Source organism: Trichomycterus rosablanca, chromosome 22 (genome assembly GCF_030014385.1).
Source record: "Trichomycterus rosablanca isolate fTriRos1 chromosome 22, fTriRos1.hap1, whole genome shotgun sequence".
NCBI lineage: Eukaryota > Metazoa > Chordata > Actinopteri > Siluriformes > Trichomycteridae > Trichomycterus > Trichomycterus rosablanca.
In genome coordinates, this window is record NC_086009.1 from 20,427,312 (window position 1) to 20,451,954 (window position 24,643).

The 24,643-nt window shown below is 39.8% G+C and overlaps 2 protein-coding genes across 2 annotated transcripts; both read right to left on the reverse strand.

Annotated features, from left to right (window-relative positions):
- Nucleotides 1–16: 16 nt before the first annotated feature.
- smim13 (small integral membrane protein 13) lies at nt 17–3,038 on the reverse strand. The gene is made up of 3 exons (XM_063018922.1): nt 2,893–3,038; nt 1,853–1,978; nt 17–1,095 (listed from the first exon to the last, which is right to left on the reverse strand). The coding sequence occupies exons 2-3, from the start codon at nt 1,926–1,928 to the stop codon at nt 905–907; spliced, it is 267 nt and encodes an 88-aa protein (XP_062874992.1). The 5' UTR covers nt 1,929–1,978; nt 2,893–3,038; the 3' UTR covers nt 17–904.
- An 844-nt stretch (nt 3,039–3,882) lies between these two features.
- cdhr2 (cadherin related family member 2) lies at nt 3,883–19,050 on the reverse strand. Its single transcript, XM_062985074.1, has 31 exons — nt 19,042–19,050; nt 18,410–18,470; nt 17,566–17,631; nt 17,049–17,185; nt 16,905–16,958; nt 16,728–16,817; nt 15,883–15,972; nt 15,680–15,802; nt 14,631–14,777; nt 14,387–14,462; nt 13,682–13,803; nt 13,338–13,559; nt 12,228–12,383; nt 11,236–11,397; nt 10,134–10,195; nt 9,367–9,607; nt 8,729–8,968; nt 8,549–8,618; nt 7,842–8,432; nt 7,637–7,708; nt 6,958–7,007; nt 6,413–6,579; nt 6,199–6,292; nt 6,026–6,114; nt 5,849–5,941; nt 5,501–5,645; nt 5,276–5,397; nt 5,061–5,174; nt 4,742–4,825; nt 4,497–4,560; nt 3,883–4,377 (listed from the first exon to the last, which is right to left on the reverse strand). The coding sequence occupies exons 1-31, from the start codon at nt 19,048–19,050 to the stop codon at nt 4,237–4,239; spliced, it is 3,954 nt and encodes a 1,317-aa protein (XP_062841144.1). The 3' UTR covers nt 3,883–4,236.
- Nucleotides 19,051–24,643: the final 5,593 nt, after the last annotated feature.

The window sequence follows — 24,643 nt, forward strand, 5'->3', positions numbered from 1 at the left end:
CAGATCTGAGGCAAGGTTTTTTTTATATATATATTTTTATTATAATGGGAAACAACAGCTGTAGTAACAGAATGAAACCAAAATATCCTAAAATATAATTAAAAGTTGAATGCAGTCTTCACCATTTCCCTGTAAGTGAATATTTTTGGGGATACATGGACGGGGTGAAGCTGTCCACACGTACAGATCTTATTACTGAATAAAGCGTGACAACCCACGATTAAAGAAAACTCTATCAGTTCCTGTACTGGTGAACGAGGGCAGTTTTAACTATGGAAGCCTCATCTTAAATGCCTGCGTTTGCATTAAAGGTCTCATTAACGATTTACGAGGGCTCTGGTAGCTGGGTGGGTGGCTGAGCTGTTCCATGCTGTTTCTTTTTATTGCACGTCATGGGTTTGTGTAAATCAAGTCAGACTGTGTCAGTATCAGAGGACTTACAGTTTCATTTAATAAATGCTGCGGTGGGTCGGCCTTCTCAACCTCATCCCGTGTTATTAAACTCACAACTGTCCCTCATCTAGCAGCCTGTGCATTCTGAATCATGAAACTTGTAGCAGCATTATAGCAAGAGATACACAGGAAGTCTTTCTGAGCTATTCCTGTAAACATAGTTAATGTGGGAAAGGAAACGAGACGAAATAGGTCAGTCTACCAACCGTCCACTTGCAGTCGAGAAAGTGGGCATGGATAAAGTGTTAGCATGTTAATGACAGTGAATGCCACGATACTGAATCAATCTCTCTAGTTCAGATCTGAAACTTCCAAATGTGGGAGGAAAAAAGCCATGAGCTCAGTAAAAGAATAGTGTATTAAAAACCCCCTTAAATATTTGGCAGGTTACATGTTTTTCAATGGCTCGCTCCTAAACATAACTTGGACGGTTTGTAAGATTTCTGGAGCTTTATGTGGTGCTGGAGGGGAAAGCGACTCTTTGGCGGGTGGGTTTGGTTCGATGGCGGGGTGTGGGAGGGGAGCTGCGCTCGCTCTCCGACTCGGATGGTTCAGTCTCGGCCTGCGGCGAGCCCGTGTCCCCAACCAGCTCTCTCAAGAACTTGAACTTGGACAAGAAAAGCTGCCACACCACGTACCAACCTGAAAACCAGTAGACATGTTAGTCCCATATTGACTGTGTGTACCATCAATAATATTGTATTATTATACCAGGTCTACCAATAACAATATAATATACAACAAGATTTGCAAATCAGAACAAGATATGTTTTTATTAATTCATCTTCATTCAACTGCTCTACTCTGAGCAGGGTTTTGGAAACACATCATAAGTGGGAACCCTGGGATCAAGGCAAAAATAAAACATGCAAATGGGTGCTCATTTGGCACAGCGGTTGCTATTGGCTGGTTGGAGGACTACACAAACATTATGGGCTCTGTGTCAGGAAGAACATCCGGCAAAAAAACTGTGCCAAAGCAGGTATGTGAATCAGAATGATCTGGGGTTGCGATCCCCACATACAGGAGTTGCAATGCATGGAATCATACGTTCAAGACAAAGTTCAAATGCTTTAGTTACCGTCCACACCAAACCTCCTGAGTGACTTTTTAGGTAGATGGGCTACAACAACAGCAGATTACATCGAGTTCCCCTTCTGTCGGCCCAAAAAAAGGAATCTGAGGCTACACCAGGCACAGGCTTTGTATGCCCTCATAGGACTCTCACTGACCGATGTTATTTGGGTAGTGGATCATTCCCAGTACTGCAGCGAGACTAACATAGTGATGACGAAAATCTGTCCACCACCAAATTTAGGTAGGGTTGCCTTAATTTTTTGTTACCTACAAGCTAGCAAACATTATATTATATTATTACATTAATTGGATGTAAACTTACCAAAGAGCATGAAGAGCAGGACACAGATGAGCGTGGCCACAAGGACCAGTATGGTCAGTCCCAAACTCTGCCACATTCTCTCTCTATGTCTCTCACTCACGCTCTCTCTCTCTCTCTCTCTCTCTCCTAATGAAAAATCAAAACATATTCAGTTTGTCAGTACAGTTTAGTGTCCAGATATTAAACATTAATGTACAAATAATACATACGACAAATTTATAAATAATGTAAACTTTGTGGTCAAGCGGAGTCTGCGTGTGTGCAGGTGTAGCCTAGTGGATATAGGGCAGTTGTAGTTTTTAGGTTCAAGCCACACTACTGCCAGGTTGCCACTGTTGGGCCCTTGAGCAAGGCCCTTAACCCTTAATTAGAGGGTTAGACAGTATACTGTCACAGTACTGTAATTGCTTTGGATAAAAGCGTCTGCTAAATGCTGAAAATGGAAATGTGGATAAGGTACTGGACTAGTAATGAAAAGGTCGCTGGTTCAAGCCCCACCACTGCCTGGTTGCCACTGTTGGGCCCTTGAGCAAGGCCCTTAACCCTCAATTGTATAGACAGTATACTGTCACAGTACTGTAAATTGCTTTGGATGAAAGCGTCAGTTTTCTGGTACTGTGGGTGGCACATAGCAACATGGGTCCTGAGGATCTGGGTTCAGTCCTCGCCTCTGAGCACTGTCTGAGTGGAGTTTGGCATGTTTTCCCGGTGTCTGAGTGAGTTTCCTTTTACCTCCCAAAAGCATGCAAAGGTATAAGTGAATGTGAGAGTGTTTGTTGCCCCTTTATGGACTGAAATCCTGCCTACGTTGAACCAACCGCCTCCGCGACCCCGATCATACTAGAACGGTTTGCAAAAATAAATAAAGACGAATAAATAAATGAACTAAAGGAAATGACTGGGTGGTTTTAGGATATGTAGTGTAAGTAACAGGAACAGCACTGACACTATAAATAAATCGGTTCTGAATAACAGGAGCACTGATGAGAACACTGGATCATGTTTACTATAGATATTTTATATAAACAAATGGAACTTACAGTGCAGACGGGAGCACGCAGGGCTCATGGAGGGCCTGTAGACTTATTAAAAGTGTTTCTACATCACTGCCACACGGTTTAACTCATAAAACCAACTAAAATGTGCGACTTTCAGGCAACAAGAAAAGCAACCCGGCAGTAGAACAGCCGGCAGCAAACAGTCATCATACGCACTGCATCATGGGTAATGTAGTTGTAGCACATTGGCGTTTAAATAAAGTCCTTTAAATACCATGGTGTAGATTGTATTGTATTTATATGTGTTTATGTAATATATACTCTTCACCTGTGTAACTTTATGATAAGCTAAGTTTAATAAATATGTCATGGATATTTTAAAAGCTATTGAAGTTATGAATAAAAATGTTTTTTATTATGTAATAAAGGATAAAAGTGTCAGTATAAGAGTTGTAGTATGTAATGTGAGTTACACTTGATAAAATACAATTCGTGTTGGAGCAATTTGATGAATATTTTAAAAGACATTGAAGTCATTAATATGATAAATACTTTAAATGCTATTGAAGTTATGAATAAAAATGTTTTTTTATTATGTAATAAAGGGTAAAAGTGTCAGTATAAGAGTTGTAGTATGTAATGTGAGTTACACTTGATGAAAGACAACTTGTTTTGGAGCAATTTTATGCATATTTTTATTTTTTTAAATATCTGATCAACAACAAATGAAGAAGTTAAAATCGGAGAATTGGATATGACTAGATTGGGAGGGAAATGGGAAAAATGCAAATAATAATAATAATAATAATAAACATATTGAATGACTTTAAAGTGTGTGTTTATTTGTTTTTTGGAATGGGGTGTCAGAGGGGGTTTAATGTGTCATAAGAGGCATGGTGCTAAAATATCCAACAGTTTCCTGGGTTCAGTTTGATGTGATTATGTCTAAAATAATGATGAAAATTTCCTCAATTGTATTATGAATTGTAGCAGAGCAATATTTATTCAAACAACACACCAATTACACATCAGTTGTACTAACAAAATCCTGTCTATAACTTTATTGCTTACAATGTTCACTTTTAATGTTAAATATTATTCTGAGCTAATATTTGTGAAAGAAACAAAACACTTTTTATTTGAGCTGGAATTGTACAATAATTACAAAACAAACATATAAACCCACAGCAGCTGCGCCAAACTAGCAAATGAATATATATATAAATATATATATATATATATATATAGTGTTATTTTCTTGTGATAGATAAAACAGCTGTAATTGTTCTAGGAAAAAGTCCTGGTTTTACATCTGGTGCAGGTCAGTTGAGTCTGTTTCTGTTTCTAGTCATCTCAGAGTAAAGGTCAGAGCCAACTGATGGCACGTCACAGGTCTGTTGTGTCTGCAGACGGGTTGGTGAAAGTGAGACTTGGACTGTCTATGATGACCTTCTTTCCTCTCTGAGCTAGTGCAGCACCCAGCGGCTCAATGGATGAAGAATCATCATCTTCTCCCTCCTCCATGGTCTAGCAAAGCATGAACACACACACACACACACACACACACAGTCAGTTCTATGTACTGAAAGAAGTAAATGGGTCTTTGGTGTAGCTATGCATTTTACACCTTTAAAGCACACTTTTACCTTCATTGGCATCATGTCGTTCTCTGTTGTTCTCATGTCAATATTGAAGTCCAGGGAACTGATACTGAAAATAGCACAGATATCAAATCAAAAACGTACAAAGCTGCATGTCAACACCAGTTGGAGAAAGCTGGAGCAGCCAGTGACATTTCTAAAATACTTTGTAAACAATGTAAAATGATGTATATAATAGATTTTATTAATCCTGGAATGCTGAAGGAGCATAATGTGTTGTATATATTTACCTTTCTCTTTCTGCATTAGATCCCTCTTCATCAAAACCCAGGTCAGTTGTACTGTCAATGTTCAGGTTCAGCACTGGGTTTGCTCTGCCAAAAATAAAAAATAAACATCACAAATTCATTGTAAGGAATGAAAGAGTATGAAGCAAAGCCAAGTGGTGGCTGTTAAGCTTTGATTCATTAAGGCTGGCTTGATTTTTATGAGATGTTTCCGAAATGCATATTCATCAATGAATATACAGCATATATTTGAATAAGGGTAAGGATTTTGTAGGTATTACACAAAGGTTCTTTTAGTCTTTTTTTGGCCCTGGTCTCTTACCCGTCTCTGGTGTACTTGTTCGTACCCGGAACAACAGGCCCATCTTTCTGTTTCTCGGTGGCTTCCAAAGCTGCTGTGTTCATGGCCTTGGCTGCCTTCAGCTTCGTCTTGTACCTTGAAACCCGAAAGGTCCGCACGTCAAAAACAAGTTGCTAAGCGGCATGACACTTTATTATGTTTATTTACATGTTTACAACGATCTTGTGGTATCTTACTTCTTCCTGATGCACACAAGTGACGTTGTTGTGACAGCGAGCACAATCACGAGCCCCGCCACAAGTCCGATCATCACGAACAGCAGCACATTGTTCTCTCTCTGAGGATTTGTGGTTCCCAGCTGTAAAACATTCATACACACATTCAATTACAACCAAACACAACAAGAACATGTCATTATGGGAGCCGTTGTGCTTTATGTGTTCCTGTTTTTTTCCCCTTACAATGCCGGTGAGACCGTACTGCTGTAGGATGATTCCATACTCCTGGTAAACTTCCTCCGAGTTCAAGATCCTCCCCACAGAATCCGAGTCTAGGGCCGTCCCATTCGGAAACACAAAGTAGACCTCCAGAAGGGTCAACACTTTCCTGGAAGACAAACAAGCCAACAAATGAGATTATAAGTGATTAGCATTTCACTATGGCATTATGTGGTGTGCCATCATCATGCATACCAGTGGGAAATACTGCAGTTTTGTGGGGCAGGAAAAACATTTAAGCTACGTGGTTATTTATGATGAGATTAACAACAGCACATAGAACATAAACACACAAATATAAATGGTGTTTACTTTTCAGCTTTGTCGTTTCTCTGTGTGTTGTCAGTGGACTCGGGTGCTACTTTGACCACGTGCACCGTCGCCTTTGTCGCTCCCATCAGCGCTCTGCAAAACATTTACAAGTTTCAAAATACTCCAATAAATATCTCCAGAGCATTAAATACACAGCACTCACTCTCTGACACTTACAGTTTGATGTTTGGCAGATTATTATTGACTTCATCTGCTGGTGATTCAAATCTGAGACCGACCTTGTAGGACTTGTCAACGGTGATGAGCTAGAAAAATCAGAACAGGAACACAGTCAGTTCTGTTTCATTCTACAGGATCTGATTCTGACTGTGTGGTGCCACGTTGCTTACCTCCAAAATCTCATTTTTACTGCGCTCACCATTCTTAGCCATTACTGTTACCAGGTATTTGCCCTTTTCGTCAATCTCCAGGGTCCTTTTGGCCCTGAGAATGGAATAACAAGGACTGAATAACTTATGAGGGTCAGTTTATTTATTTCAAAAGCTATACGCAGCATTTTACAGATATGCAGCCTTTTGTACAGCAGTTTATTAGAAAACGTACTTGATAACTCCCTTGTAGTTGCCCCACTCGTCCTCCGGTTCAGTCTCTGCTTTAAAAATGTCGGACACGATCTCTCCTGGCTTGTTCTCCGAGCTGGCGCTGACGAATTCTACTAACTCGACTGAAAATATGATCTTCTTATTCTCCCCTGTGTCTATATCCTTGGCCTTTAAACAGGAAAAGAAATGAAATAGTAAATTACAAAAAAATATACTATTTAACATATAGAAAAAACCCGGACAATTCATGAAGAGCTGATCTGTCTGTCCTGACCACTACCTAATCACTAGGTGTGTCCCAAACACATAAATAGCATTTAATTTCCCACAGTTTCAGCTGGCCGGGCGTCTGCACAGACAGGATTGGCTGTGTCTGAAATGGGGAGGCTGTATGATGAAGCCCTGTTATAGATTGGCGCAATGTCCAGGCCTATTCCTACCTTATTGTTTCCCAGTGAAACCAGACCTGGAGCAACCCTGACTACTATAAATGTGACGTTTTTTATAGCAATAAAATATTTAATTATTTCATTTTAAAGTACTCACATAAACTCTGGCAACGATCTTGTCCTCATCGACAGTCTCGGCTATAAGGACTGCAAAAATGATTAATGCGATTAAATTACTGTGTAAAAGGTCAAAATAGAAATGCTATTTTAGTGCAGAAAATAAATAAATGCATCTTAGTATAAAAATAAATTAAATCATTGTGTAAAGCATGATGCAGCTCTAAGTGCATCAACAAAAAACCCTTCAAAAGGATAAAATCTAAGTTTTGGAAAAAAATAAGGCAAAAATAGGTCAATATAATAAAAAATTCTGGCCGCAAGGATTCCTCATAACTGCTGCAATTATGACCTCTGCTGGCTGATGGTACTGCACAGAAACAGTGGATAATGGAGATCAGTGCATGACTCTCCGTGCGTGATACGGATCCCCATATGAACCCGCCTCATTCAGGTGAAAAGAAGCGGTCGGCTACTGTACGATTGTCATGGGGGTGTGTGTTAGTTACTGCCCTCCTCTCTCAATATTGGAGGTCTGCAGCAGTATAAGAAGCAAAACAGGATCGGGTAATTTCACACGACCAGACTGAAAAATGGTAGTAAATATTATTGTCATTACAGAGTCACACAGCCGACTCACTACACAGCTTAAACCATCTACAGTTAGAAAGATTTGTTTAAATCTATTACTGAAAGTCTAAAATGTTTTGGGAATTTACCAAAAAAGTCCTGAAGAGGGATGAACTCGGGGTCGTTGTCGTTCATGTCCAAGATACGAATCGTGACAACACCTGAAAAAACAAGGTGATCTTTAACACCAAGCAAACACCCATCTGCAGTTACATCATTGAAACCCGAGACACATTCCTCTAAAACACATTCACTGTCATGCCACTGAGTAGAGCAACACACTTACACACTTACCGTCAGTACTGTTCCTTCCCTTCTCTGTATATATATCCACCACTCGAGCGTTCATTTTCACCACATCACACTTCTCGTAATCGATGGTCACGCCCTCTTCGGTCATGATCATGCCTGTAGGCGTCAGGAAAAACCAATTCTCCTGACAGGTGCCCCACGTGTTATTACAGTGGCAGTCCAGTGACACCAGCTCGTAGACCAGCGAGTGATTCGAGTCCACGTCGCTTCCATGGATCTGTCCCACCTCCATCAACGGGGGCGAGTTCTCCTCCACGCTCTCCACCGCATCGGCCGGGAAAACGGGAGGTGTGTCGTTGACATCCACCACCACCACGAGAACTTTGCACTCTGCCTTGTTGTTGCCCAGGTCAGTGGCCTCCACCACCAGGTTGTAGCTCCTCACATTGCTCTCATAGTCCAGCTCGACGTCCGGATCTACCGTGATCTTTCCTTGATAGCCGTCGCCTTCGCTGTTGGGCTCAGACATGCACAGGAAGCTGCCGGCGCTGCCGCTGGTGATACGGAAGGATATGCGGTTGTTGTACTCAGTTTGATCAGCGTCGTGGGCATGCACAAAACCCACCGTGATACCTGGAGTTAAATGTAACACGTCAGGTCCTTGTTTAGTAACTCGTCATCCATATACACGTTTATGTTCCAGTCTAATTACGTTTTTAAATTCTTTCAAAAGACAGAGCGTGTCTCACCTCTTTCGCTCTCTTTCACGTGAAAGGTGTATTCTGTTTTCAGGTACACAGGTTTGTTGTCATTTTCATCCTGAGTTGAAATATAAGATTTATATGAACAGAATAAATAAGTTATAGGTAAAATTTGGTAATGCATATTAATTTTTGTCCAGCACTGAGAGTTCAGGGATTTATACTCACATCGACGTTGATGGTGACCTTGACCGAGGAGGACAGAGACGGTACGCCCATGTCGGAGGCGGTCACGTTAAACACAATCACCCCATTCAGACTGAGATCGATAGCCTCGCGGTCCAGAATGCCGTTGTTCTTGATCAAACCGGTGTCTTTATCGATCGTGAAGTTGGCGCTGTACTCACTGGGCATGATGGTGTACTGGATTTTGCTGTTGAGAGTATTTGGCTCATCATCATCTCGGGCCTGAATAGAGATCAAAATAGCAAGATTTTGCAAGAATAAGTGCACATTGAATTCTATATCTCAGCAAAAATAAATAAATAACTAGTGTAGCCGCTGCCTGGCTAGTAGCCACATATGGATGTGAAGTTTTGGGCGATCTGGTTTCCTCTCACCTCCACTAAACAAGCAGGATGTAGACTGATGACTCTTAATTACCCGAATGTGTTAAATACTGTCATGAATGGGTGTTTTGTGTGTATTTCTGCCATGCACCCATTGTTTTTGGAGGAATATGAATCCCCTGTGACCCTGACTAGAAGAAGTGGTTGAATGTGAACAGCGGTGACTTTCAGTTCAGTTTTCAGTTGTTCAGAAGTTTGCACATTTGATTCATCATCATCATCATCATCATCTCTTACCTCGACTTGAAGCTCCAGTTGGTTGTTCTCACGAATGAAGATCTCGTAGTCTCTGAAAAATTGTGGTGTTTGGTCATTAATGTCCAGGATGGTGATCTCCAGCACGGTGGAGCCCGGGTTTCCTCCTGAGTCTGTAGCCTGCAGTGTGGGAGAGTACAAGTTCCTGCGCTCCCTGTCCAGCAAATCTCCATTTTTCACATAAATGGTCCCGTTGTCAGTATAGACATCAAAGAAAGGTAACCTGTAAGAGGAACATCCTGAAATTATTGTGTGTCTCATAATCTGCACAAAGGTCCATGCTATGAATTCTGAGAACGCCCCACTACTAGTGCAGGCACCTAGACCAGAGGTTGCAGTTGTATAAGGCCAATCAGGTACAGCCAGTTGTGCCAGTTTGGGCACCTGACCAGTTTGATAACACCACCTGGGACTCAAACTCAAAAGCTCAGGATCTCAGTGGTGGCGGGATATTACGCTAGAATTCTGAAATCTCAGCTCCGCTACCGGTCGGCTGGGTGCCCCCTAGCAGGCTAAACCGGCCACTAGTCTGCTGTGTGGGAAAAGACCGGACTAAAAAAGATTACATGCAAAACAACCGGTCACATCTTTACACCAGCCAGCAGGAGATTCTTACAGTAAACCGAAGCACGTACAGATCTGATTCATTGCAAACCTGTGTTTGATGTTTTTTTTGTCCTGACCTAGGCAGGATGCCACCGCTTCACATGCACATATAAAGTAAAGACGTTTCGTGTCGTGGTACGTACATGCTCACTGGAAGCAGTCTGTAGGTGAGGAGGCCGTCATCCAACTCATCTTCATCTGTTGCCTGGATGACCCAAAAATAATAAGTAACAAGTGAGTAGCAATTCACAGTCAATTGTCAATCGTCCCAAGATTATTAAAACGTGGACAAAATAAGAGAAACTGCAGATGAGAATTGATCTTGTCAATCACAAAACAGCTAAGTCTATTAGATTCATTGCGGTTAACTGCATGTAGGGCTATAAAGGTGAAGCCAATAGATATTATTTTGATGTGAGATATTTTAAAGCAGTTTAAAAGATGTAAAAGTGAAATAAGGGGTGTTTTAAGAAGACAAGTCTCAAAAGTCTCGAGTCAAAGAGCATCAGCAAGAAGCAACACCGATCACGGTGGAAGCTCAATGACACTGGTGCAGCTTTACAAGATCAGAACCAAATACCCAAAAAGTACCACAGCCTTAAAAAATATCCAGAATACTGACTAAGTGCCTCAATGATCCAACAAAATTTGCACACTGGAAGCTTCATAGTGGAGGAGTGCAGGATTCTCATTTAGAAGCTTTTGTATCAAAGCATAAAGTGCATAAAGATGCAAAACTTCGTTCAAGAAGCAGAAAATGTAGACCAATGTGGTGTGATATTAAACATCTTTTCCTGCATCGGAAGCCAAAATCGAATAAAGATTCCAGCCCACATTGTTCTGCTGCCAGTTGTTCCAAATGGTGAAGGATCCTTAATGGTACAAGCAGCATCTGGTGGAAATCACTGGGTCCAGTGATTTATTTGCATAATTATACAAATAATAGCTAAAAAGCAATTTGGATCATGTTAGTCCACTTTTTCTAACAATGTTTCCGTATTCAAGAATGGAAACAACCACACACACGGTTAAACTATTCAAGAGTGGACTTCTAAACACCAGAAGAAAGTCAAGTGTCCTTCATGGGTCTTCCTTCACCAGATTTACACATCAATTAACCTCCTTTAGCCCTTCCACATCTCACCACAAACCATGCACGAGCTCCATGGCTCTTCCATAATAATAAATGGTCACAGTTTCTGTTATTTTGTCCATCACGTGGGCATTATTACGTCCTGTACGTACCGTGACGGTGCCGACGATGGTGCCATTGTCGCAATGCTCAAACACGCTTAACTCATACATTCCTTCATTGAACTGCGGGATGTTATCGTTGATGTCGTTGACTGTAATGGTGACCGTAGCTGTGGACACAAATTCGGCCACGCCGGCGTCTTGAGCCACTACCTGCAAAAAAAAAGCAAAGAACTGTCTAAGAAAGGGTCGATGGTTTCAGTGAATGATGTTCTGACTCAAACCAGTCGGCAGTTCTACTAAATAACAGTCAGTGTTTGACCATTAGTGATGCTGCACAAAATGAACACAGCAGAATTACACTGGCCCACCACTGCAGAGACCTGGGTTTGAGTCTCTGGAATGCCACCACACCCACAACTGGCCTTGTTTGAGAAGGGAAGCCTGGATCACTTCAGTACCGCTGCAACAATGACCCCTAATGTCTGGTTCAGGTACCAGCATGAGCGGCGGAGAAATACTTGGAGTACTGCGTGCTCTCCAGTGCATGTTACGACTTTCTGTAGAATGACTTTTCACATGTGACCATGACCAGGATAAAGCAGCAGTAAAATTGACAATAAATGAATGAATTAATGATTAAATTCTTTTAAACCCTGGGGTGGGACACGAGCCAAAGAAATCAAGTCTCAACGAAAAATAATAATAATTAAATAAACATGAAATTGACTTGTACACGAACGTCCCTCGTGGAGGTATTACGTCACATATTGTAAACCATAGTGGGACCAGATTGCCACCATTTTCATTAATTATGTTTCGTTTTGATGCATCGTTTGTGTTGCCTGAGTCGCGGTAAAAATCATGGACAACATGTGGGTTGCTTGAAAACCTATATTATTAAAACTAATACTGTACATGCACTTCCGGGTTGATCCAGGTTGCTGGAACTGTGCAGCACCAACTCCAGCTACCTATTGTGCCACCTAATAACACCAAAGACAGGCTGGTTAACTCTGAAAAGCTCTTGACTGTGTTCCCACCTGCACATGCATGATCTTTTTCGTCTCGTAGTCCACTGCCAAAGGGTGTTTGACCAGGATCAGCACGGCCCGGTCAGACTGGTCGTCTACGGGGGAGACGGAGAACGCGTCCTTGTCCGGTCCCTCCAGGCGCAGCTGAAAACGGCTGTTCTCTCCCTGAAATAAAAACAGAAGCACATTTTGATGATTCTGTTCGAGTCTGTGGTGAATCTGAATGTGTGTGTATTAAATATTATGTTTGCAGAGGTACAAATCAAAACCAGAAACATGATGGCGGTTCTAATTCCTGTTCCATGACCATGCACTTGCCCATAGGAGCATCTCTGAGTTTGGGAAGAAGTTTTAGAGCTATTAGTGATCATCATATAGATAAAGATTTAGGGAGATGGGGTGTAGATGGTGAGCTAAGAAATAAAATACTGTCCAAAACACTGTTTCTGCGTCAACAGTATTATAATTATGTTATTCATAAATAAAATATGTACTGGTGCCCTGTTTAGGGTGTATTTAGCCTCAGGTGGTGCAGCACAGCAGCAGTCTCGAGCTCTCGAGTTCGAATCCCTGCTATGTTATCGACCAGCCGGGCTTTGTGTCTGCAGGGAGACTGATGACGGTTGAAGCAGGGATCCTTGTCTCTGCTGTACTACAACCTCTGCTGGCCAGGCGGCTGAACAAGTCATGTAATACTGCAATCAGCGATCAGAGGCTGGTGTCAGAGGGGGCGAGCGACAACCACGGCCCTCCACCAACAGAAATGGAAGCGAGCAAGAGCTAGGCTCCAACTGGACATGAAAAAGTGTGACTATATATTATATACACAAAGTCGTGTAGTTTAATACTGAAGCTCATGTTATAATGCAACACTGCTCAGGTTAAAGTGAACAGGGGTTTAAAGTAGTGGTAGCTTTTCAAGCTGGAAAACATCAAGTTACAAATAAAACCCCTTAATTAATGTTAATTAAAATATAATAAATAAAATATGAAATCTAATATTATTAATAGGTTCAATTTTTATGACCATTGTGTAAATCAGTCAAAAATCTCTAACCAGGTGAAGCAAATGTAAAAGTTAATGTGTAATGTTTGTAATGTAAATAAATCGTATCTCACAGCATCTTTATCTTTGACTCTCATGTTGAGGCCAGTGATGGACAGACCGACGGACGAGTGTTCGTCCACTTCGCCGGTAAAGCTGCTCTCCTCCGTACACACTGCTTCTTCCTCACACTTGTAAAACAGCGGCCCGTGGTCGTTGATGTCATTGATCTGGATCTGGAGCAGAGCCATGGTACTCGCGTACACGCCGTCCACGTTCAGGTTAGCTTCAGTGGCCTGGGAGTGAAATACAGAAGTTCATGTTAAATGTGATTCCTGACAAGCAAGAGCGGTTTATTTAAATCTGATACTGAGTCACATTAAAAGCTAGTAAGTGCAAATCATTAAATGCTCCTTACCTTCACCGTGAGGTCAACAACAGTGATGCCGATGTCCAGTAGAGCTTCTCGGTCAATATCGGTCTTTACAGTAACAACGCCACTGTTCACATCAATCTGGAAAAGGTCGGGAGCATTTGTGTCTAAGGAACAGAAATCAGTGTTTAGTTCACCACTTTCCTGTTCATTTCATTTTGATGTTTTACCACCGATTTAACCTGGTCAGGGTTATAGTGGGTCCGGCATTCCCAGAATCACTGGGTGCAATGCAGTAACATACCCTGCACAGGACGCCAATATATTGCAGGACCTCAGCCATTTTCCCTCCTCCCTTGTTAGACATAGCCAATCATTTCTGTATGTAGACGCCTGACTGGCCGATAGCACTGCTGGGGATTCAAACCCCGAATCTCCGTTTTATTATTATTAGTAGTAGTAGTAGTAGTAGTAGCCACAGCAGCATTATTATTACTAGCATAAAAATAATAAAACATTATTATTATTGTTATTATCATTGTTACTGCTTCTAATACAAAATAATAATATTTATTCTTTATTACATGTGTTATTATATAATAAATGTTACATTAATACTGGTAATTTAATCCATATATTTAATTTTTTAAATAATATTTATACATTTTTATATTAAACAGTTTAATATTATCTATTCGTTTATTATACTATTGTATAATTAGTGCTGGATATTTTATTTAATTGCTGAACCTTCGATGCTGTATCGGATAACATCATTGATCCCTGTGTCAGGATCTCTGGCCTGGACCTTGAACACTGACGTGGTCTGTAAAAGAAAAGAGGACATTTTTATATATATACTGTATATATGATCTAAAACAACTTCTGCATATTCAGTTTAAAAGCAATACAGATAAAAAACACTTAAACATATTATAATTATTTCATAGAATCATAAAAGGCTAAAGGAAAATGGCTCGATGATGGTACATACGACAGGTGAATGTTCGTTCACAGAGACCAAGTTCGGGAGGTTTAGGAACTGGGGGTCGATGTTTGGAACGTCAATCACTGTGATGAAAGCAGTCGCGTTGGAGGATTGAACGTAGTGGTCCTTGTCGTAAAGTGGTCCGCCACCATCCTGAGAAGCAAAAAGTCAACAAATCATGATGATGATGATCATAAACATACAGCAGAAACAACATAAACAATGTGAATTTAATAACTCAGTGGGTACAAATAAAATCCTTGGATTATTTGGGAATTCCACAAAGCAAGCTAGTCACAGTGAGATTTATGTGAAACTAGTGTTTATGTTAGGCTCAGTGGGTTCCACCAGCCAAATTAAGCCTTTATTTGCGAGCTTGTGAAATCTAAGCAGCCCAGGTCAGTTGAGTAAAACCAAAGCAATATGGTGACCAATAAAGGTGCTGCAAAAACATGCCAATCATGCCATAAAACAAACACATTTCTTTGGACCCTGTCTTTACAGGTTTTGTTTCATTAGTACAGTACAATCCAGTGAAGACTTTTCACATTGAAGGTGGTGGGTGCTACATTTGCGGCATTTATCAGTTGATTTTTGTACTTATGACTGAATACAATAGGGACGTTGTAGCCTAGTGGTTAAGGTACTGGACTATTAATCACCACTGCCAGGCTGCTGCTATTGGACCCTTGAGCAAGGCCCTTAACCCTTGCTTAGACTGTATACTGTTACAGTACTGTAAGTCGCTTGGATAAAGGTGTCTGCTAAATACCAAAAATGCAATGTAGATATACAATAGAGCAATCGAGGCTTAAGGGCCTTGTTCTGGGCCCCAACAGTGGAACCCAACCTGTTCAGGGTATTTCTGGTTTGTGACCTGGACCAGGATAAAGCGGTCAATTAAAATAAAATCAAGAAAAGGAAATTATTATTCTGTAGATAAAATCTGCAGTTTTATACATTTCAGTTTTAATTTTAATACTATAATACTGAAAACCAGCATATTTGAAAGATGTGTTTCATAGTCAGTGTGTTTTCATACATCCAGGACTTACAGTTGCTACGATGAGTAACTGATAAAACGTGCTCTTGTGGGTGAAATTAAGCGGCTCAGTCAGCACGATATCTCCCAACGCCGGCTGGATGGAGAACACACCAAGTCCCTCGGTTGGGATGACCTGAGAGACGACACACAGATCATGAACGGATCGTTCGGTGAGGATTCAGAACGTGAAGCGGTGAATGAAGAGAAACTCACATGATTGATACTGTAAGTGACGGTCCCGGCTAATCCGTCATCAGGATCTGTTGCGGTCACTGTCAGCAGCTTCGTGTTTAGTGCTGTGTCCTGTAACATAACTGACTCACTGACTGTACACCTTGGTACAGTTTATCACAGTGTGTGGTAATCATTCTCTGTTTCTTAAAAGATGATGAAGATTTTATTGGTCAGATATTTACGCCAGCAGTGGCACTTAGGTGGGTTTGATCCGGTAACTCTGCTGTAGGGTTTGACAGTTCCCTTCATGACAGGACAAGAAGTTCCAAGTTACTAGTGATTCATCAGGTCAAGTTGATTGTCAAACCTTAATGGCCAATTTTTTGTCTCCAATTCACCTCTTTTACATGCTTTAGACTGTGGGAGACACGGGGAGAACGGGGACCGCTCCTCCTGGAGCTGTGATGCCATAGTCCTACCCACCGAGCCCCTGTGCCACTCAAATGGCTTTTACTTACTGAAATACTTATTTTCCGAAACACAAAAACACAGATTTAAAAAGAAAATTTGGAAAAGAAGTATTTTTTATTAATTCAGCCACAAAATGTGTCCAGATTTTAAGGAAAAACTGGTCCCTATTGCAGGATTTATTTATTAATCTTTATTTAACCAGGGAAGTCACATTGAGATTAAAAATATCTTTTACACATGAGCCCTGGCCAAGACAGCAGCATATCACACAAAAATATTACCCACTGTCCCAATGAGAGAATTGGATGACGATGACGATTGTGCAGAGCAACAGTCAAGAATTGTACACAAACAAACCACAGTTACCTGAAATATCACACGTAGGTGTATAAATGTGTCACTTTGCTCCTCACCTCTTGCACTTCTATGTTGTACGGGCTGTTTATGAACCTGGGTGCGTTGTCGTTGGCATCTAACACCAAAATATTAACCGGTTGTTCAGTCTGAACAAAGGGAAATTCACAGCGTTAGAGAGAAAGGAGTCGGAACATCACAAGCCTTGTATTCCGCTTTGCATAGATAAAACTTACAGGAGCATCAATTCCGTCGCTAACGATAACTAGAATAGGGAGAAGGTAGACGTCCTGAGGAGTGAAAGATTTAAACAGGTTTAATGTTTCCATTACAAATGCAAGTTATTTAATTACTGAATATACTTTTTAAACTAAAGTTACCTCTCTGTCAAGCTGCTTCTTGATAAACACAGCACCAGTATTTTCAATTACATTGAAATGACCATTGTCCTTTTCAATTTTATATGTAAGAGGGTCATTGTCCAGGTCATAGGCCTCAATTTGGAATGCAAATGCACCTATAAGAAAATAAAAAATGTGCCGGTCACTTTGGGCTAGAAAAATGCCGAAACGGTGATAGAAATATGAATAAAAATAGACCACAATGATTTATATACATGTGAAAGACAGCTTTCTGGGTTTATTTGTATATTACCCACTGTCCCAACATTCTGGAACTGAGGTTTTAAGTAAACAGGTCTAGAAAAGGGTCCAGACCTAACTTTCATTGTAATGAGAATACCAGGAACTACTTTGAATGTCAGTCTTTGCATTCAAAACTTATTAAGTAGAATAAGTACTCTCAGTACATTTAAGTGATGTATTGGAAAGCCAAAATATTAAAATATTCCATAATAAGGATATTTTCTGTATGTACGTATACAATATGATACATTACCTGGAAGCAGGTCTTCTCTCAACTTCACTAGAGACATGTTAACGACTGGAACATAATTACAATAACCTGCACAATCACACAATTATTAAATGTTATTAAAAAACATTACACAAATATCACATTATTACTTTAAACAATGACAATATGTTCACAATAAGGAATACAGTTTCTTCCAGACCAGTTAAGAGGCTTGTACTTAGATTTCATAATGGTTTTATAAATGTAAATACGGTGGGGGTCAGAAGTCTGAGACCACTAGTAAAATCCTTCTATTTTGCACATTTCTTCAATTTAATACAATATTTTTATTACAAATTATATAATCAGGAAAACATTTTGGTCAAAAACCAAACCTTGGCAAAAATATTTCTGATTTTTTTAGTATTTGGCGCTACTGGAAAGCACATAAGCACATTTGTGAAAGTGTCCGTGTCAGCTCTATTGTACAAAAGATCAGATTTTAGGGACTGATCCTCCTCGTTGAAGCACCTGATCAGACGACTGTGAGCTGGTGGTTTTCATCGACTCATTGGAGCTCATTTTAGTTAATAAATTTGGAGCCGTTCTTCGCCTATAATAAATATTACCACACCAACTACTAAGAAATCGTTAGTAACATTTTATGTTTATTTACATTTTTAGCACACGCTTTTATCCAAAGCGACTTACACAGTGAGCGGAACACAATGAGCAATTGAGGGTTAAGGGCCTTGCTCAGGGACCCAACAGTGGCAACTCGGTGGTGGCGGGGCTTGAATCGGCAACCTTCTGTTTACTAGTCCAGTACCTTAACCACTGAGCTATCACTGGCCCTGAGCTATGTTTATGTCAGAGAAATACTTACAGGAAGTGAAAAAAGTCAGCAGCAGCAGCAGTATTGGACTCTCCATTCTACTGACGTTCCACTGGAAACACAAAGCACAGAACAATTAGGATATTTTGTAAAATAAAAAAGAGTGTGTGTGCTTGAGCTGCCTGCCTGCAGTCCAGATCTGTTTAATATTGAAAGTGTATGGCGCATGATGACAAGGTGAATCAGACTTGGCAAGAATGAGCCTGGCTTTATGTCTTTGGACTTGTGAGAGGAAACCCGGGGTACCAGGAAGAAACCCACACACACTCCACACAGAAAGTACCCTGGCCATACAGCTTGGGAATCGAACCCAGGACCTTCTTGCTACCCACTGCCTTAACAGATTTACAACAACATTCTAATTTTAGTCTATTTTATTTGTGGTTTTATTTTATATCTTCGTTTATACTTAACATCTTTTTTTTATTCATGGGTACAAAGTCAAACGACGTTATGTGTGTAAATGTGAAATAGATCTATAAACTGGAAGTATATTAAATAAAAACAAAAATAGGTTTGAATCTGTGTTTCTTCTTTCTGTATATATACAGATACACTATACATTCATACCATAAAATAACCAAATAATTGTCAAAACATTAAATAACAAAAAGAGAACTTACTGTGCCCATTCCTGCCCTCGATGTTGTTCTGATGGAAGTTTTTTTTATCAAGTGATGAAGAATTGTGTCCACGATGAGACCTTTGCCTTTTTTTTATGAACCTGTTGATTGCTCTCACTGCTGTAAACGTGAATCATTAACAAAGCCGGGAAAATAAACCAAATCTAGACGAAGCTTACCTGCACTTCCTCAACCTGACATGTCCATGACTGTGGTCCAGGATCTGAAGTCATATAAAGATCCAAGATACAACAAACACAACAAATGTTTTAATCCACCTGACATACTAGTTTGCTCCGGTATGTGCCTGAGCCAAAGTAAATGGTGCAAATGGTTAGTAGAAAAAAAGGGACACTATTAATACACCTGATTTATGTTTAGTGATTAGGCATGAATATTTATCTTACACAGGCTGAAAAATCCAGCTCATCCAAAGAGCTGAGCAGTTGTGGGTTAAAGCTCTCCAGTTTCTTGCTTCACGTCGAGGTGCTGACCCTAATGTGGTGGACGTAATATGGGGTTAAACGGGGTGAAACACGCATCCCTTCCACCACCAGCCTGTCCTCTCTAACTAGCACTAATGAGCTTTTTCAAACAAACACCCCCAGCTTGTTTATTGCAGGCCTTCATGATGAATGAGATAACAACATAAAGACAATGGCGAACATTCCAGTAAGGATCCTAATTCAGCTCACTGTAATCAGCAAGGAACCCCAATAAATGGATGTTGGAACGGCAAAGGTCATTTTATTACTTTGTTTTTTAATTTGATGGTATTTTATATAAATGTTCAAAAATGGTATAAAGCAATAAAAACAGTTCCCAGTTATCACGTTTCTCCAGTCTGATGTTTGATGAGGACATGATATGAAGCCCTTGACCCGAATCTGTATTGGATAATTACATAAATATGAAGATGTACAAGTGACCGGCCAATATGAGTGTATACTGTATACTGCATACTGTATACTGACATTTATTTAAGGTGAAGCCACAGCAGTGACTGATTCATATGTTTCTATAACTGTGCCGTATAAAGCAAGAAATCATAAACCAAAGTCTGACAGGATAAGATTAGAACAGAAAAATCTTCAGGTTGTTAAAGGATAAGTCTGCACTCAACATAGAAGGCTTTCAGTGTTTTTAAATTATGCTTAAATACATTTAGCCGTATATTCGAGAGCATTATTATCCTGGAATATTGGAACATTATTAAACAAAAGGGTTTACATCATTGGGTGCACATTATGCTGTAAAATCATTGGCAACGATTTTCACCAAATGTTGCATCTACAGTACAATGATGGATCATCCACAGTTCGTAATAGTTGACAGCATGAGCTGTAGGTTGGCATTTTTTAGATTCTGTTATTTGCCTTATTTTGTCAACCATCTGTAGAATAGGTAGGTAAAAGTTATGCATTGAGTAAAAGCACATTATATCATTATTCCATTACAATTCACGCTTGTTCCCAATTTAGCAATCAGATCATTAATACTGTGTGTCAGATCCTGTCATTTTTATTTTTTTATGGTTGGCAACAGGGTTGGCACTCCACAGAGCAAAGTTCACTTACCCTGGTTAATCACAGTCCTAAATGTGATTTATAATTATACGATTATATACAGCCGTTGCAGTGTTGTTGCAATTATTAAAATAATGTGATATAATCATATAGACGCTCAGAATAACCAGACAGAAGAGGACACTGTTTCATCCACTCAACAGGAGACCAGAGGTTCAGGATTGGATAACCACATCAACCGCATATTTAAGACAGACCCAACCACAATGTACATGCATTAATTCTTTTATATTCATGTCATTACTTCACCGTGGACCTGCTGTGCCACCACCATTATGCATATTTAACTTAACATTACCAATAATACAGTATTGAGAAATCAGGACTGAACATTTAGTAGTTAGTAATGGGTAATATGTGTGACTTTAATAAAACACAATGAAAACACATAACAAGAGAAGATGCTTTCAGACAGGGTTTATTATCAGGACATGGATGGCAGGAACTCCAGTCAAAAAATCCACTCAGCTGCTTTTTCCTGTTTTAGAAACTGTCCATGAACTGATTAATAATTGATACTTCAAGAATAGTTCATCATTTATTTTAATGCACATATTTATGTTAAAGAACTGCACATTTATAAATCTAATGTTTAAGACATATGATGTCCAGTGAGAAAATCTGGGGGACAATGCCCACTCCAGCCCCCCCTAGCGCCAGCCCTGGTAGTTACTCATTACACAAGGTTATACAGTATAGAACACAGTCTTGGACAGTTTAGTGTCTTTAATTCACCTCACTTGCATGTCTTTGGACTGTGGGAGGAAACCGGAGCACCTGGAGGAAACCCACGCGGACACGGGGAGAACATGCAAACTCCACACAGAGAAGACCCGGACCGCCCCACCTGGGGATCGAACCCAGGACCTTCTTGCTGTGAGGCGACAGTGATACCCACTTAGCCACCGTGCCACCCTACCGACTGACTAACGTTCATACTAAGTAGATTTTTTTTTGGGTTACTGTTGTACAATCATTACGGTAAAATCAGATCGCCCTTTAAAACTGCTCCATATAGGGGTTTGTCCGAAAATCGCACAGATTCCTAAAGCATGAGAACACATTCTGTACATGCGTAACAGCACTGTGTCAAAAACACAACACACGTTTCCAGACGGACTGGCGCAGGGATGCATGTGTTCATGCGATGTTGGACCGGCGGCGCTGCTGAATGTTTATGCGTCTCTGGTTTGTACCATTTTTACCCTGAACTGTGCGGAAAATTCCACTGAACCGGAGCACCCCGGTTCCACAGGATCTGTTCATGGATAAGAGATGGAAAGATGAATGAATTGGGTGCACATAAGCAATCAGGTAACGTTTTTGCGGAGTGTCGGTGTTTGCATGAGCGCATGTTGCGCTTTTTGCGCTTTTGATGATTCCTTGGCTTGTTGCTGTCTGACAGGTCGGGTTGTGTTTACATTGGTGCGGAAGTGCTTAAAGATGCCTGATAGTTTTGTTTTTGTAGCCCATGTAACCATACCATTCAACCATGCATATAACTACTCACATTCAGAATAATAATAATTATAGATCTATTTATTTGTCCTGCGTCCTGGAACGTTTTATCTATTAATACCAGCTTTTAATGACTATATTTGCTGTGTATCATGTAAAATGGGGTAAAATGTAAATTATGGTCGTACTTCTTATTATTTAGCCCATTAGGACCTTTCTGGCTGGCATCATAACAAAAGACTAAAAGCTGGACATGATGTTCTCTCGGTTGTTCAGTTTGCCAGATCACTTTAAATATGTATGCATGGGTTTCCTTTATACCAGTTCCTAATGCGATTAGGTCTTTTAATTCTGTCTAAAAAAGAAGAAAATCCTTCTCATTCTTGTAAGCTATAACGTACAACATGCCGGTAGGTTATTTGGCGCAAGGCTTACGTAACCAGGGCCGCATCTCATTTCTGCTCTCTACATTATGTACACTACCTAGGATGGATGTTGCACCCTAAATACTGAAGTATTAACTAAAGGAGCTTTTATGATTCTTGTGTCATTTCAGGTTTCTGACTAAAGTACTAAATTAAATGGAAATAACTGAAGTGCAATTCGAAATGACAGTCTACTGAGTTTTGAATTTAAATATTAATAAAAAAAAAATTAAAAATGCAGCAATTTTAAAATAAATAAATACCTCAAATAATTTCAACTCTATATTAATAAAATAATATGACAACAAAAGCATTAATAATAATAATAATAACAATAATAATAACAATAATTATGTGTCTGTGTAGGTTCTAAATCAATACAAATACAAAAAAAATACAAATACAACTGAGAATAATAATAAACTACATAAATATATAATGTATATTTATATAGATATAAATATTAACTAATTATATAATAAAACAATAGTACATTATCCCTGTTATTACAGTATTAGCATTAACCGACAAATAATTTAACACATAAAGGATATAAAAATGTGTCTCACACAGAATGGTAAATTCTTAATAATATAAGCTGTTTGATTTGTATTGTGGGCAAATAATTGCTGGGCATAAAATAATAATAATAATAATAATAATAATAATAATATCTGTATGAGATAAAAGCAGTGGAAGTTTACAAGTGCCTCAGATGGATTGTATGGATGGGTAAAAAGTTTCTGAATGATAAAGCAGTTAGTGATGGTTGTGCACAACTCTAGGGTCCTAGTACTCCAGTCTCACTTGGTGCTCTTTCCAGGTTGTACGCCTGCCATGTGAACAGTGTTGACTGTGTCTGAGGGAGGAAAGGCCTAGGGAAACAATGCATGTTTATTCATTTACTTACACATAAGGGCCATTTAAACTAGCCAGTCTGCTTATTATGTACATACTAGTTCTTACTAAGATAAATGAGACTGGAGTACTAGGACCCTAGAGTTGTGCACCACCATCACGAACTGCTTTACCATTCAGAACCTTTTTACCCATCCATACAATCCATCTGAGGCACTTGTAAACTTCCACTGCTTTTATCTTATACAGATATTATTATTATTATTATTATTTTATGCACAGACATTATTTGCCCACAATACAAATCAAACAGCTTGTATTATTAAGAATTTACCATTCTGTGTGAGACACATTTTTATATCCTTTATGTATGAATAATAATTATAATAACACTAATAATGTACTAACGTTTTATTATACTGTATAATTAGTTAATATTTATATTTATATAAATATACATTATATATTTATGTAGTTTATTATTATTCTCAATTGTATTTGTATTGACTTAGAACCTACACAGACACATTATTATTGTTATTATTATTACTAATGCAGTTGTTGTCATATTATTTTATTAATATAGATTTGCTATTACTTTAGGTATTTATTTATTTTAATATTCCCCTTTTCTATGTATTAATATTTAAATTAAAAACTCAGTAGACTGTCATTTCGAATTGCACACAAGTGTGCAGTCATGTAAGCACCTGATTTTCTTTATGTGTAAGTAAATGAATAAACATGCATTGTTTCCCCAGGCCTTTCCTCCCTCAGACACAGCCAACGCTGTTCACATGGCAGGCGTACAACCTGGACAGATGGCTGTGTCTGAGGGAGGGAAGGCCTAGAGAACAGTGCATGTCTGTCAGACAGATTCGTATCTGCTGAAACGTTGTTGACATTGCGCACAGTCGAGCGAGCTTGACACGCTCACACCAAAGGTGCTCTGTCCAGGTTGTACGTCTGCCATGTGAACAGCGTTGACTGTGTCAGAGGGAGGGAAGGCCCAGGGAACGGTGCATGTCGTATCCGCTTGAACGTTGTTGACACTGCGCACAGTCGAGCGAGCTCGACATGCTCGGGTGCATGTACACCTCTGACGTTTGCCAGTGAGCGCTGCATGTTCTGAAGGGGAAAGTGGGCGGGGCCGCGTGAGACTGACATCATGCAGCCGTGACGTAAGCGGAGCTCCAGAATGACAACACGCGCGGTGGAATGTACAGATTCAAACCGAATTCGAATCGGATCGTTTTAATTCGGTTTTAACGGGTT